This window comes from Scheffersomyces amazonensis (genome assembly GCF_036850825.1).
Source record: "Scheffersomyces amazonensis strain UFMG-HMD-26.3 chromosome Unknown RJT21scaffold_2, whole genome shotgun sequence".
In the NCBI taxonomy this organism is placed as follows: Eukaryota; Fungi; Ascomycota; class Pichiomycetes; order Serinales; family Debaryomycetaceae; genus Scheffersomyces; species Scheffersomyces amazonensis.
In genome coordinates, this window is record NW_027042742.1 from 2,271,845 (window position 1) to 2,285,386 (window position 13,542).

A 13,542-nucleotide genomic window follows, 5' to 3' on the forward strand; every position below is an offset into this window, starting at 1 on the left:
TAATGGGAATGCTAAAAGTAAAAATTCTCTAACCATTACTGGTACAATTGTAGCCCTGTAGCAGGCAGACTTTGCAGTAAGTAAGCGGTGATACTTTTAACAATCGGTATAGCACACGACGCGAGACTGAACCAAACAAGACTGTGTGCAGTCCATGCTCGCCAATTTGCCATCCAAAAAAAAACCCCGAAGCTCAAGTGGAAAATTGACAAATGTATGAGACATAGATAACACCAAGTGAGTTGAAAATATACAATTAGCATTAAATTTGTAGAGGTTTGAGAAGTTAATTTGTTTATTGGATTATTGTATTATCATTGAGTTATTACGGTATAGAATTTACTATTGTGTTGAATCAAAGAATTATCGTAAATTACTGAAATGGCCCCAGCTAAAGATAGCAAAGATCTCCCTAGTGGAGGTAAGGAACCAGAAGTAAATACTATTGGGAATAATAGTAATACAAAAAAGACACCAATTAAAGAAGAAGAATTATCTGAAGAAGATCAACATTTAAAAGAAGAATTGGAATTATTAGTAGAACGATTAATTGAAGCTGATCAATCACCAGAATTATATCAAGCTAATTTATCAACTTTAAAGACATTTATTAAGGATTCAACTACTTCAATGACAGCTGTTCCAAAACCATTAAAGTTTTTAAGACCTCATTATCCTTCATTAACTTCATTATATGATACTTGGGTAAATGAAAAATCATCTAATAATCAAGAAATTATTATTAATTTAGCTGATATATTATCAGTATTAGCTATGACTTATTCTGATGATGGTAAAAAGGATTCATTAAAATATAGATTATTATCTTCTGAAGATAGTATAGCCGATTGGGGTCATGAATATATGCGTCATTTAGCTCTTGAAATTGGTGAATCATATCAAGAAAGTTTAGGTAATGAAGATGGTTCAGTTGAAAGATTAATTGATTTAGCTTTAAAAATTGTTCCATTCTTTTTAAAACATAATGCTGAAGCTGATGCAGTTGATTTATTATTAGAAATAGAATCAATTGATAAATTATCTGAATATGTTGATGATAGTACTTATGCAAGAGTTTGTCTTTATATGGTTAGTTGTGTACCATTATTAGCTCCACCTGATGATTCATCATTTTTACATACTGCTTATGCTATTTATTTATCTCATAATCAATTAACTCAAGCATTAACTTTAGCTATAAAATTAGATGATGAAAATTTAATTAAACAAGTATTTCAATCAACTGATGATGAATTAACTCATAAACAATTGGGATTTATATTATCATCACAAAATAATGGATTTAAATATCCAGGAGAAAATGAAGAAGTTCAAGAAACAATTTCTAATGTTAAATTACATGAATATTATGCATATTTAGTTAAAGAATTAAATTTATTAGATCCTAAAGTTCCAGAAGATATTTATAAATCTCATCTTGAAAATGCTAAATTTGGTGTAGGAACTGGATCAGTTGATTCTGCTAAACAAAATTTAGCAGCTGCATTTGTTAATATGTTTATTAATTTAGGTTATGGAACTGATAAATTAGTTCAAACTGAAGAAGATCGTAAAACTTGGATTTATAAAACTAAAGGTTTAGGTATGCTTTCAACTACTGCATCATTAGGAGCATTATATCAATGGAATATTAATGATGGTTTACAAGCTTTAGATAAATATACTTATTCATCAGAAGAAGAAGTTAAAGCTGGTGCATTATTAGGTACAGGAATTGTATCATCAAATGTTCATGATGAAAATATTTCAGCATTAGCATTATTAGAAGATTATGTTAATGATGAAAATAAACTTTATCAAGAAGCTTCAATTAATGGATTAGGAATTGCCTTTGCTGGTTCAGCTAATGAAAAAGTATTAAATTTATTATTACCACTTGTATCTGATCTTGAAGTTAGACTTGAAGTTAGTTGTTTAGCAGCTTTAGCTTTAGGTCATATATTTGTTGGAACATGTCATGGAGATATTACTTCAACAATTTTTCAAAGATTTTTAGAATCAAATACAAGTGATTTAAATAATAAATATATTAAATTTATGTCTTTAGGTTTAGGTTTATTATATATGGGGAAAACTGAACAAGTTGAAGATGTTTTAGAAACCATTGATGCAATTAGTCATCCAATTAGTAAAACTTTAAAAGTTTTAGTTAATATTTGTGCTTATGCTGGAACTGGGAATGTTTTACAAATTCAATCATTATTACAAATGTGTACTGCTAAACCAAAAGATTTATCAGAAGAAGAAAAGAAACTTGAACTTAGTGAAGATCAATTAAAGGAAGAAGAACTTAAATCAGAAATAAAAGATGCATTAGATGATGTTGAAATGGAAGATACTGTTATTGATGGATCTGAATCTGAAGTTAAAGATGAAAAGAAGGATAAAGAAAAGGAAAAGGAAAAGGAAAAGGAAGATGAAGAAGTTGAAGGTGAAACTGAAGATGAAATTAATGAAGATGAAGAATTATATCAAGGTATAGCAGTTCTTGGAGTTGCACTTATTGCAATGGGAGAAGATATTGGAGCTGATATGGCATTAAGACATTTTTCACATTTAATGCATTATGGTAATTCTATTATAAAACGAGCTGTTCCATTAGCTATGGGATTAGTATCTACTTCAAATCCTCAAATGAAAGTATTTGATACATTATCAAGATATTCACATGATCCTGATTTAGAAGTAGCTCAAAATGCTATATATTCTATGGGATTAGTTGGGGCTGGTACTAATAATGCAAGATTAGCTCAATTATTAAGACAATTAGCTTCATATTATGTAAAATCAGCAGATTCATTATTTATGGTAAGAATAGCTCAAGGTTTATTACATTTAGGTAAAGGTACATTAACTTTAACTCCATTTAATATTGAAAGAACTATATCATCTAAAGTTTCATTGGCTGCATTATTAACTATATCAGTTGCTTTATTAGATCCTAAAGCATTTATTTTAAGTGATTCATCTTATGAAACAACTCATCAAATCTTATATTATTTGGTTCCAGCAGTTAAACCTCGAATGTTAGTAACAGTTGATGAAGAATTAAAACCAATAAAAGTTAATGTTAGAGTTGGTCAAGCAGTTGATGTAGTTGGACAAGCTGGTAAACCTAAAACAATTACTGGATGGGTTACTCAATCTACTCCTGTATTATTAAACTATGGTGAAAGAGCAGAATTGGAAAATAGTGATGAATGGATATCTTTAAGTGGATCATTAGAAGGGATTGTTATTTTAAAGAAAAATCCTGAAAGTATGGAAGTTGATTCGTAGAATACATAATTTATAGCTTATAAAGAATTTATAAATATAATATAATATAATATAATATATATATAATATAATATAATATATATATAATATAAAAAAGGTTATCTATATTAAAGTTATACGACATAAATGGGAATAACATAAGCATAAGGCTTAGTTTAATGAATTAAAAAATAGAGTGTTTTTAAGTGAATGCAAGTAATATTAATTGAAAGATTTATTGAAATTCTTGAGCTTTACCAGCCATTAATAATCCAACAATTAATCCAAACAATCCTAAAACTGATCCAAAGATTTCAACTACTAAAATTTTAACAAAAAGTGAAGAATCAGCTGCATCACTTATAGCAGCTGTTGAACCAGTTATACCAACAGCAACACCACAAATTAAATTTGAAATTCCTACTGTAATACCAGCCCAAAATAATGAAAATCCCGTATATAAATTTTCTTTAGTAAATAATTGAGCTTCAGGAATACTAACAAGTTTTGATGAAAATACAATCGACATAATTAATCCATAAATAGCTACAACTTCACAAAAGATAATTGAAATTAAATTCTTGGTAGTAATTCTTGGAGCTTTAACACCTGCTCCTATAATTGATGAACCAGTTATAAATATCCCCCATGCTGCTCCAATAACTGAAAAACTTATACATGCACCAATTCCTAAACTGGCCCATAAATATGGTGAAGTAGTTTCTAAGAATTCTCCAACATTAAATGATTCACCGGCTCCGGTGAATAACATATAACCACCAACTGTCAATAATGACAATGCCACAAGTGATCCAGTTACTGCCATATTCCAATTATGTATCAATGTTAATTCCAATTTTAGCTATCTCTTCGGCCTGGGTCCGGTCAACATCTTCTTGTTCATTTCCTTTAATTAACTGGGAATTTCGCTTATGTAAGCTGCGACTGAGTATTTGCAGGTTGGAGTCAGGGAGAACTATCAATTTGCAGTTTTTTTTTTTGGTCTCAGGCTCTATAGAGTTATCTCTACAGATCAGTTGATGTAATGTACCAGTAATTGTAATCGTGAACCTACTCTACGAAATAATATGTATGGGTATAGTTAACATCTGATTGATCCCCTATTACTCCTCAAGTGGAGTCATTGTCCGGGAAATTTTTGTTGGATTGAAACATGGATCAATATATTTAACGTTACTTGCTCATCTTATGAGGCGGAGATCCCTATAGCGTTGTTGTTGTCGTTGTCGTTGTAGTTGGGTTGAGTTCTCTAAAAGGTTATTTCTATTATTCATTCGCTATTACTGTTAATATATGTAGAGCAACTATTTAGGGATAAAAACATACCTCTGAGGGGTGATCCCTCGGCTTATGTCGTTACCAAAGACAACTTATGTAACGAATTAACAATGAACTTATTAAATAACTAATTAAATAAAAGCATAGTGGGGTATACCACCCGATTGTACATTCCTCCTTGTCAAAGCTGAAAAACTGGCTGAAAACAATACTAAATCAATGTATGTGTCTTATTTTTACCATATCGACTCCAATTACCTTTTCAAGTAGTTCTGTGGAGACAGATTTGCCGGGAAAATTAACATAATTGAAATTCGATTTATTTTATTCGGACTTCAAATAAGTAAATTAATAATGTGAATTGACAATTGACAATTGACAATGGCATACTAAGACTTTTTGCTCCAAAATGAACGAAGTTATGCATGCAAAAAAAATTCTTAGCCTTCCGGGCTATTTGCGATTTTATTGCGCTCTGTCAAATAAGCTCCCCTCTCTTCGCTTGCACTTAGATTCCATTCTTCTCAGCTAATTGTATATTTAATTTGCATAGCCTTGTGTGTTGAGTGGCTTTGGAATTTGCCAATTACCTCATCTGGTCCTAAACTTAGTTTAGTTGCAAAATACTTTAAAAAGTTCTATAACTTAATCAGAAACACCCGAGTATCTCTAATTCCTTATTTCTTATTTTCCCAATTTTACCTTATTTGCAAAATGTAAATTAGATACTTGAATTTATTCCAAAAGAGATGGTTTAGACAAAATGCCCTTTCTATGTTTTGATGAATTCCCTATCCAATTTTTGCTTGGCTGCATACCCCACACCAAAGCAAAAAAAGAATCGCAACCAATTATTTTGCCATCAACCATGTTTTTATTACATTTCAGCATGATGATAAGGCTTTTCCCGGTTAGGAGAGAAAGCTATTGGTCGTATTTGTGCAGATTAATGTGATGTGTTATGTGACCCACTTTCTTGGTGGGGTCATAGAAAGTCCGAGCTAATTTGGGGGTTGTGTGATGGGTGTAAAATATCCTCAGCCAAAGCATTATAAATAGACTTGTTAAGAACAAAATATCAAACAATCGCTAGTTAAATTATATAACAAAGATAATAAACGATATGTCTCAAACAAATAAAGATAACAATATAGTTACTCTTAAAAGTGCTTCAAATTCATTTGAAGAAACTCCAAAGGATGCAAAGCCTCCAAAATCTAAATTCAGGTGGAGAGTTGTTGATGATCATTCACCTAAGGAGATCTATAACTTGACTCTTTATTTCTCTGTAGTTATCTTTGGTGTTTTTGGTGGTTTATCTAGAGGTCTTGATGAAGGTCAATCCATTAATTTATATCAACCATCGTTTAGAAACTTATTTGGATTAAACGATCCAAATAAAACTCCACATGAAGTTGCTGATTTGAAGTCAAATATTGCTGCCATGGTGCAACTTGGGTCTATTGCCGGTTCTATGATTGCCATGTATACAGTGGATAAACTTGGTAGAATTCGTGCTTTACAAGAATTCAGTATTATTTGGGCTATTGGAGCTATTATCCAAATGACTTCCAAGAATCTTGGTCAGCTATATGTCGGTAGATTTATTGAAGGTTTAGCTATTGGTCAATCTACTACAATTGGACCTGCTTATATGGTTGAAGTTGCACCTCCACTTAGAAGGGGTCTCTTCGGTTGTATTTTCAGTGGTGCTGTTTACTTAGGAATTCTTTTATCGTATGCTGCCAACTACGGTACTGCCAAACATATTTCGGGAGAAACCAATAAGCAATGGATTATTCCAATTTCCTTGAAAGTAATATGTGCTGGCTTGGCTTTTTGTGGATCTTGGTTCTGTGTTGAAAGTCCTAGATGGTTAGTTAAACATGGACATGATCAAAAAGCTATTGAAAAGTTGTCTCAGCTCAGACACTTACCTCCAGACCATCCATATATTTTAAGTGAAATATCAGATATTAGTGAACAAGTAGCAGCGGAAGATGCTGCTACTAGAGGAGTATCGATATTTGCAAAATTTAAAGAAGTCTTCAGTATTAAATCCATTAGATATCGTTTTTTCATGATTGGTGCTTGTGCCCAACTTCTTGGTCAATGGTCAGGTGCTAACTCCATTACTATTTATGCTGGTGATTTATTCTCTTTTATTGGACTTGAAGGACTTGAAGTTATGAAAATGACCATGATTTTAGGAGTGGTTAAGTTTGTTTCGGCTTATTTCAGTGCTTTCTTTATTATTGACTTCTTGGGGAGAAGAAAAGCCCTTTATATTGGTATTTCACTTCAATTTATTACTATTTTATATTTTGCTATATTCTTAACAGTTGATCCTCATGCTGTTGATAAAGGAGCTCAATTGACTTCCTCTCAAGAAAATGCTGGTAAAGCAGCTATGGCAGCAATCTATTTATCTGGGGTTGGTTGGACTATGGGATTTAATTCAATTCAATATTTATTAGGTTCTGAGATTTTCCCTCTTAGACATCGTTCTTTTTGTCAATCTCTTATTATGGTTTTACATTTTGCTAATCAATATGGTAACTCTAAAGCAGTTCCACTGATGCTTTTAGGTATGAACAGATATGGTACTTTCTACTTTTTCTCTGGAATTTGTTTGATTTCATTATTTTGGGCTTGGTTCTTTGTTCCAGAAGTCTCAGGAAGATCTTTGGAGTCAATGGAAGAAGTTTTTAATTTGCCATGGTACTTGATTGGAAGAAAAGGTGCTCAATTGTGCCCTGATCATTCTGCTCTTAACAGAATCACACAATCTATTCAAACTAGAGGACTTGATGATCTCGAAAAGCAAAATGAACAACACGTTGAACATATAAACAGAGATGATGAATCTTCAGGTGATGAGAAAAACACATAATGGGTAATTGATATATTTAGGTGCACATATATAGTGAGTAAATGTTCTTTGATTGCTAAAAATAAATCTTTTCGCAGCATGTTTTTGAGAGCGCTTATTTTCTATTCACATTTATCTTTATATGCTTCAGATAACTTCAGTTAGAGCATCTTCGGAATCAATTCAATGCATTTGACACTAACAATTATTCTTGCCTTAGCTTTTGCTGAGTTAAATGCTTATGTGGTAGCTGCTCCCTCCCAAAATAATGGTCAAAGCAAGTATAGATTGAGTCTAATTTATTTGTCTATAGAGATATACTAACAAGTGATTATAGGAGTACACGTCTTGCAGGAGTCTCTAGTCCGCTCCCGAACTATTGATTCAAATGATATTAACTCTCAACTAGATAGTGTAGGATCACCCTTATCTAATTCGGAGTCATTTCAACCACTTCCTACAGAACAAATTCAAGCCGAAATTCCAGCGGATGATACAAAAGTAAAGTTTACTCCTGGGTTACCAATACCTGAAAAGTGTAACCATGCTAAGTTTGTGTTGAAGAATCCATCTGATATCCAGCATATTTCCGATTGTGAAGTTGTTGGTGGTGATTTAGAAATTTATGAATACAAGCACCCCTTGCTTTCACTTGGTAGTATCGGCACTATTCTTGGAAGTATAACTATAAAGAAATCACCAGAATTGGTTAGAATTGAAGCTCCAAATCTTAGTTCCATTCAGAAATCTTTCATTTTAAGAGAATTAACTTCATTGTCCTTGGTTTCTTTCCCATCACTCACATCCGTCAAAGCATTAGATTGGAGAGTATTACCAATTTTAAGTAACGTTCATTTCAGTAATGAAATAAAATCTATTGAAAGTATTACAGTTTCAGATACTTCTTTAACTGGCTTTTCGATTTTTTCAGCTGATAAGTTAGAAAATTTGGATATTAATAACAATAGATTTCTTGATTCTATTACTTGTAATGTGGAAATTATTGAGGGTCTGTTACATATAGCTGCAAATGCTGCTGATGTGGTGGTTAAATTACCAAAATTAAAATCAGCCTATAATATGAGTATTCATGATGTCTCTCAAATTGAATTAAATGCTTTAGAAGTTGTAGAAGGATCAGTTAGTATGGTTAATAACCGTTTCACTCATATTAAGTTACCAAAATTAAAATCAGTTGGTGGAACCTTAAGTTTATTAAAAAATGATCACTTAACACACCCTGAATTTCCAATTTTAAATGAAATTGGAGGAGGATTGATGATAGTTAATAATACTAATATAGATAAAATTAATTTCTTTCCTAAATTACATGTCATTGGTGGAGCTCTTCAATTAGTTGGACCAATTAAAGATACCAATCTTAAACAATTGAAATTGGTTAAAGGTAGTGCTAATGTTAAATCTCTTTCTTCTACGTTTGATTGTAATAAATGGTCAAGAGGAGAGATAAGTACAGTTATCAGAGGGGGTAAAATTGAGTGTATTAATTCAAATAATGAGAAAATTGTTTCAAATACTCCTACTGAGTATGGATCAACAGATAATTATTCTAACGGTAAAAGCACTGATATCAATAATTCAAATGATTATAATAATGTTAATGATTCCAATGGAAAAACTATGAGAGAACCACTTCCATACGGAATATCATATAATTCTGGAACTTCTACTATCGGTGTTGCAAATATCTCTGTTGTAGTAATGTTTATTTTAATTTCATTAAGTAGTATTTAAATGACTAACGATATAATTTTTCTTTGATTATAAAATCTTTAATTTCAGAGCTAACCTTATTATGCCAATCATCTGAACCACTCTTCACACTTGCTCTTATATTAGAAGAACTAATAAGACTAATTTTTTCTCCATTATTAATTAAGAAGATATTGTTTGACCAATGGGTTGGAATATCAATATGCTTACCTTGCTTTATATCTTCTACATATTTAGATTGTTCTAAATCAGCCACTTCGTCATTATTTCTAGTTAAACAGAACAAATCCGTTGAAGTCATAAATTCTTCCAAAGAAGTAGATAATTTATCAGGTAAGTAATATTTTGGATTGAAAATTCTTAATAACGTATCGAAGCCTACTAAAAAGGTTAATTTTATATGTGGAGAAAGGTAGTTGCAATTAAAATCATCAGAATGTAAATAATTCAATATTGAAATTGATTTATCTACAAACTTTGCATGTTTTGTTAAACCAATGCTAATTGACTTAGAATTAGGAAACTTTACTGATAAATCATTAGCCATTAAATACATCATTTCTAATCTATTTTCAAAAGATTCTGGTACTGGTTTAATTTTATCGGCATTTTTAACTGAAAGTAGAAGTATAATTGCCTTATCATCTTCTTTATCGACAAATTCATGTTCATTAGGATTTGGAGTTGTATCTTGAAAATAATGATGGGGATTAAGAGATTCTTTAATAAGAGTGTAATGTCCTAAATGAGGAGGATTGAATGAAGAATCAAGTACACATATTCTTCTTGTATTAGGAGAAAGAACATGATCAGAATTGGCATTTGGATGTGATATACTTGTCACAACATTACCATTGTCAGGATGTTTGGCTATAGTATAAATTATCCTAAAATCAGCTGTGGAGTTGATGAAATCTTGTAAGGGTTTATAAAATCTTCTAGTTGTAGACATTATGATGTATAATAATTAATTGAGTTTAGTTAATACAGTATCAATTGAGATAAAAATCACCTAATAATATAATATGAATGTTTAAAGTAAGTAATATATCTATATATAATATATATAAACAAATCTTCGATCTCTTCATACAGCTTATAGTTAGATGACTGAGGATCTTTGAGAAAAATATGGGGGTGATGGTGTGAGTGAGGCAACCCAAGCCGAAAAAGCATCCCACAAAAATAGCAATTACTGCAAATTGAAAGTATGACTGATATTGTTTATCAGATGGGATATACTTGATTGACATCTGAATTCTCTTAATAATAGTAGTAATAATAATAATAATAATAATAAAAAAAATTCACAATAATATGTGTCGTATATTAGTATTCGCTGGTAGAAGAATACACTTATGATTTACATATGAGAGAAGTAGACTATAAAGTTTGACTATAATTCATCGTGAACTTCTTCTTCATCTTCTTCTTCATTGACACCTTCTTCTGCTTCTTCTTCTTCTTCAACTTCAGCTTCAGGTGCTGGAGGTTTCTTACCTTCAATTCCAACTATTTGAGATTCGAAAGTTAAAGTAGCCAGTGGAGGAATTGGTCCAACTCCTTGTTCACCATAGGCTAATTCAGGTGGAATAGTTAATTTAACCTTTTCACCTACACATAAACCAATTAAACCCTGATCCCAACCTGGAATAACTCTTCCTACACCAATTGGAAAGGTGATTGGTTGACCTCTATCAATTGAAGAATCAAAGACATAACCATCTTCAAGAGATCCAACATAATGGACACTAATTGTATCACCTACTTCCACCTTAGCATAACAGTCTTCTGGAGCAACTGGAACTAAAGTTTCTATAGTTAAATTGTTAGTATGAGACATTGGCAATTTATTTAACTATGTCCAATTAGCTACAATTAACTAATATGGGCCACAATGAATTCAAATACTTACCAACAACTAATCCTTCTGGAAGAGCATAGACTGAACTAATCATTTGGGCCAATGCCACAGCAACAATTGATGATAACTTCATGTTTAAAAAGGCAAATATACTAGTGTCTTAAATATATAAGCTCAGTTATTAATCAATGAAGACAACGCATATATATATTCTTCGGTGGCTATTTTTCATTTTTCCCTTCTACGGCACACAATCTTTTCGCGACAAAACTACTACTACAAATCTACAACTCAACAAATATTCAACTATGATACAAGTATATAAAATTAACCTAAATAATAATAACTAAGAATAAAAAGATGATAATAATATACAAAACTTCTTTATTGAACTAATAAATTTCATACCCATAATAGATGAAGACAGAAGCAAAATAATAGTCAGAGTGTCTTCATCGCTTCATTAGTCATTCGACATAAGAACAAAAATTTCAAAAATCAATTGGACCCAAATTTGAAAAATGTAAATAATAATAATAATAATAATAATAATAAAATGAAATTTAAACCTGTGTATCACTGCTGTTTGTTTAATGAAGGCAGTAGATAATAATAATAATATGATGATATGAATGGTGATGGTATGATGAGAATCTCTATCTTTTGTTTCTCTGTTATATATGTTTTTTGTTTTTTGTTTTTATGTTTTTCTGTTTCTGTGTTTTTATGTTTCTTCATGAAAGTTAATGTATGCTTATAGCTTTAACTTCCTCGAGTTGCAAAAAAATGCATCGACCCAAGAACAGTATGAAAAAATCCTGTCTTGTCTGCTCGCGCATCTTATTAATAGCTTGTTTAATTAACAAATAAACGGCCATTTTCCAACTCTTCAATGGTTGTTTCAACAACTTCATCATCGTCATCATCTTCAACCAATTCAATGGTTGCATACTTGACCATATCCCAACGCTTCCAGAAAGAATTAACTTCACTTGAATCTTCAGAATCAACCAAGTCTTGTAAATAATATTTGGCCTTGGTTAAACGATCCTTCAATGCTTGCAATTGTGAAGAAGCTGGATCTTGCTTGGAAGAAATGCTGCAATTGGACATTGATGGCTTCATAGATGGACGCATTTGTTGTTGTGATTGTTGAAGCTTTTGAGCTTCTTGTGCTTGTTTATGGTGATTGGAAAATTCAAAATCAGAATCTTCATAATCAGTAAAATCAGTTGTATTATCAAGATAATCTTCATCATCAGTGGCAACTGAATTTGGTGTCACATAACCATAGGCTTCATCTTCGACATGAGTAGTGGCATCACAATATCTAGCCCAGGCTTCATCAATGGCTCCAACTAAATAATCAAAGCAACGAGATCTAGCATTCTTATCAGTATCAGGTACAGATTTGAATGTAGAATTCTTTGAACTATCAGAAATTTGAATGAATCCACCTTTATGATTATTGTTTGTAATATTTAAATTAAGGTGACTTGAAACTGGACTGCTTGATAATTTACAGTCTAAATTGTCAAAAACATTATCTTCTTCATCAGAATCAACATTACTGAAATCATGCAAATTGTTAGAGTTACGACGACTGTGAGAAGCGGCAACTGCTGCTGCAACTGCTGCAGCACTGACATTAGTAGTGCTACTATTGCTTCTACTGTGGCTAATACTAGTATTATAATTACTATGATTATCAACCTCATCATCACTTTCATCATCACTATATTTAGACATGGCTCTTGACAATTCAGAGTTCATAGAGAATGAAATTCTAGACGAAGCCCTTCTCTTGGCTCTAATTTGATCAGCATTATAAGAACCTTGTTCATCAGTAGAATCATTTTCTTCATCAGATGAGGAATAAATGCAAACAGACTTTTTACGAGTCAATATTGGGAAAGTACTACCATTACCAGTGGAACCATCACCAACACCAAAGCATAACCTTTTGTTATTATTATGGTTATTATGACTATTGCTGAAATGACAACTTCTCTTGGTTGAATTATTAAATGCTTGAGAGCATAAAGCCATCTTGTATAAATTATAAAATTGAACCTGCACAGAAAAAGTGTCGTGGGACAACCAACTAAAATTAGACAGTGGCGTGTATTTACTAAAATTCTGAAATCAACCAATCAAGGTGTCAGAAACTTTATGTATTGAGGTAAGGATGTGACCAGCAAATCTCTTTTTTAAAAAAACTGGGCCAACCAATCACAGACGAGGATTTCGAAAATGAGTGGGATGACAAATAGCAGATGAGCAAAAATTTTCTCCTTGCTAAAAACCTGCTGTAACTATACTGTCAAACAAACTAGGAAACTGGACTATAGAAAGAACCTGATGGTGTAGACTATGTTCAGTTGTTAAGACTGTAAGTAGCTTGTTATAAATGTGTAGGTTTGGTTTGTTTGTTTTGTTTGTGTCTTTGAAACACAGTTGTGAGTGTAGCGTTGAGAAGAAAACGACAAAAAAA

The 13,542-nt window shown here is 31.6% G+C and overlaps 7 protein-coding genes across 7 annotated transcripts; 3 read left to right on the top strand and 4 right to left on the bottom strand. All coding sequences in view use genetic code 12, as the record gives it.

Annotated features, from left to right (window-relative positions):
* Positions 1 to 231: 231 nt before the first annotated feature.
* RPN1 (proteasome regulatory particle base subunit) lies at positions 232 to 3,392 on the top strand. The gene has a single exon (XM_064881378.1). It carries the CDS (start codon positions 382 to 384, stop codon positions 3,298 to 3,300), a length of 2,919 nt encoding a protein of 972 aa, XP_064739962.1. The 5' UTR covers positions 232 to 381; the 3' UTR covers positions 3,301 to 3,392.
* Positions 3,328 to 4,250, bottom strand: RJT21DRAFT_119358 (H(+)-transporting V0 sector ATPase subunit c''). Its single transcript, XM_064881379.1, has 2 exons — positions 3,373 to 4,250; positions 3,328 to 3,351 (listed from the first exon to the last, which is right to left on the bottom strand). The coding sequence occupies exon 1, from the start codon at positions 4,103 to 4,105 to the stop codon at positions 3,515 to 3,517; it is 591 nt and encodes a 196-aa protein (XP_064739963.1). The 5' UTR covers positions 4,106 to 4,250; the 3' UTR covers positions 3,328 to 3,351; positions 3,373 to 3,514.
* Positions 4,251 to 5,617: 1,367 nt separating this feature from the next.
* On the top strand, positions 5,618 to 7,497 carry RJT21DRAFT_25497 (quinate permease). Its single transcript, XM_064883908.1, has one exon. It carries the CDS (start codon positions 5,702 to 5,704, stop codon positions 7,469 to 7,471), a length of 1,770 nt encoding a protein of 589 aa, XP_064739964.1. The 5' UTR covers positions 5,618 to 5,701; the 3' UTR covers positions 7,472 to 7,497.
* Positions 7,498 to 7,987: 490 nt separating this feature from the next.
* Positions 7,988 to 8,998, top strand: RJT21DRAFT_132633 (uncharacterized protein; the record flags this gene model as incomplete). The annotated part of the gene is made up of 1 exon (XM_064883145.1): positions 7,988 to 8,998. A coding segment is annotated over one exon (1,011 nt), but the record flags the coding sequence as incomplete, so codon positions are not given.
* On the bottom strand, positions 8,999 to 10,358 carry RJT21DRAFT_25503 (nicotinamide-nucleotide adenylyltransferase). The gene has a single exon (XM_064883910.1). The coding sequence runs from the start codon at positions 10,134 to 10,136 to the stop codon at positions 9,210 to 9,212; it is 927 nt and encodes a 308-aa protein (XP_064739966.1). The 5' UTR covers positions 10,137 to 10,358; the 3' UTR covers positions 8,999 to 9,209.
* RJT21DRAFT_119363 (peptidylprolyl isomerase family protein) lies at positions 10,261 to 11,232 on the bottom strand. The gene is made up of 2 exons (XM_064881380.1): positions 11,100 to 11,232; positions 10,261 to 10,999 (listed from the first exon to the last, which is right to left on the bottom strand). The coding sequence occupies exons 1-2, from the start codon at positions 11,179 to 11,181 to the stop codon at positions 10,581 to 10,583; spliced, it is 501 nt and encodes a 166-aa protein (XP_064739967.1). The 5' UTR covers positions 11,182 to 11,232; the 3' UTR covers positions 10,261 to 10,580.
* A 233-nt stretch (positions 11,233 to 11,465) lies between these two features.
* On the bottom strand, positions 11,466 to 13,264 carry RJT21DRAFT_25507 (uncharacterized protein). The gene has a single exon (XM_064883911.1). The coding sequence runs from the start codon at positions 13,095 to 13,097 to the stop codon at positions 11,904 to 11,906; it is 1,194 nt and encodes a 397-aa protein (XP_064739968.1). The 5' UTR covers positions 13,098 to 13,264; the 3' UTR covers positions 11,466 to 11,903.
* Positions 13,265 to 13,542: the final 278 nt, after the last annotated feature.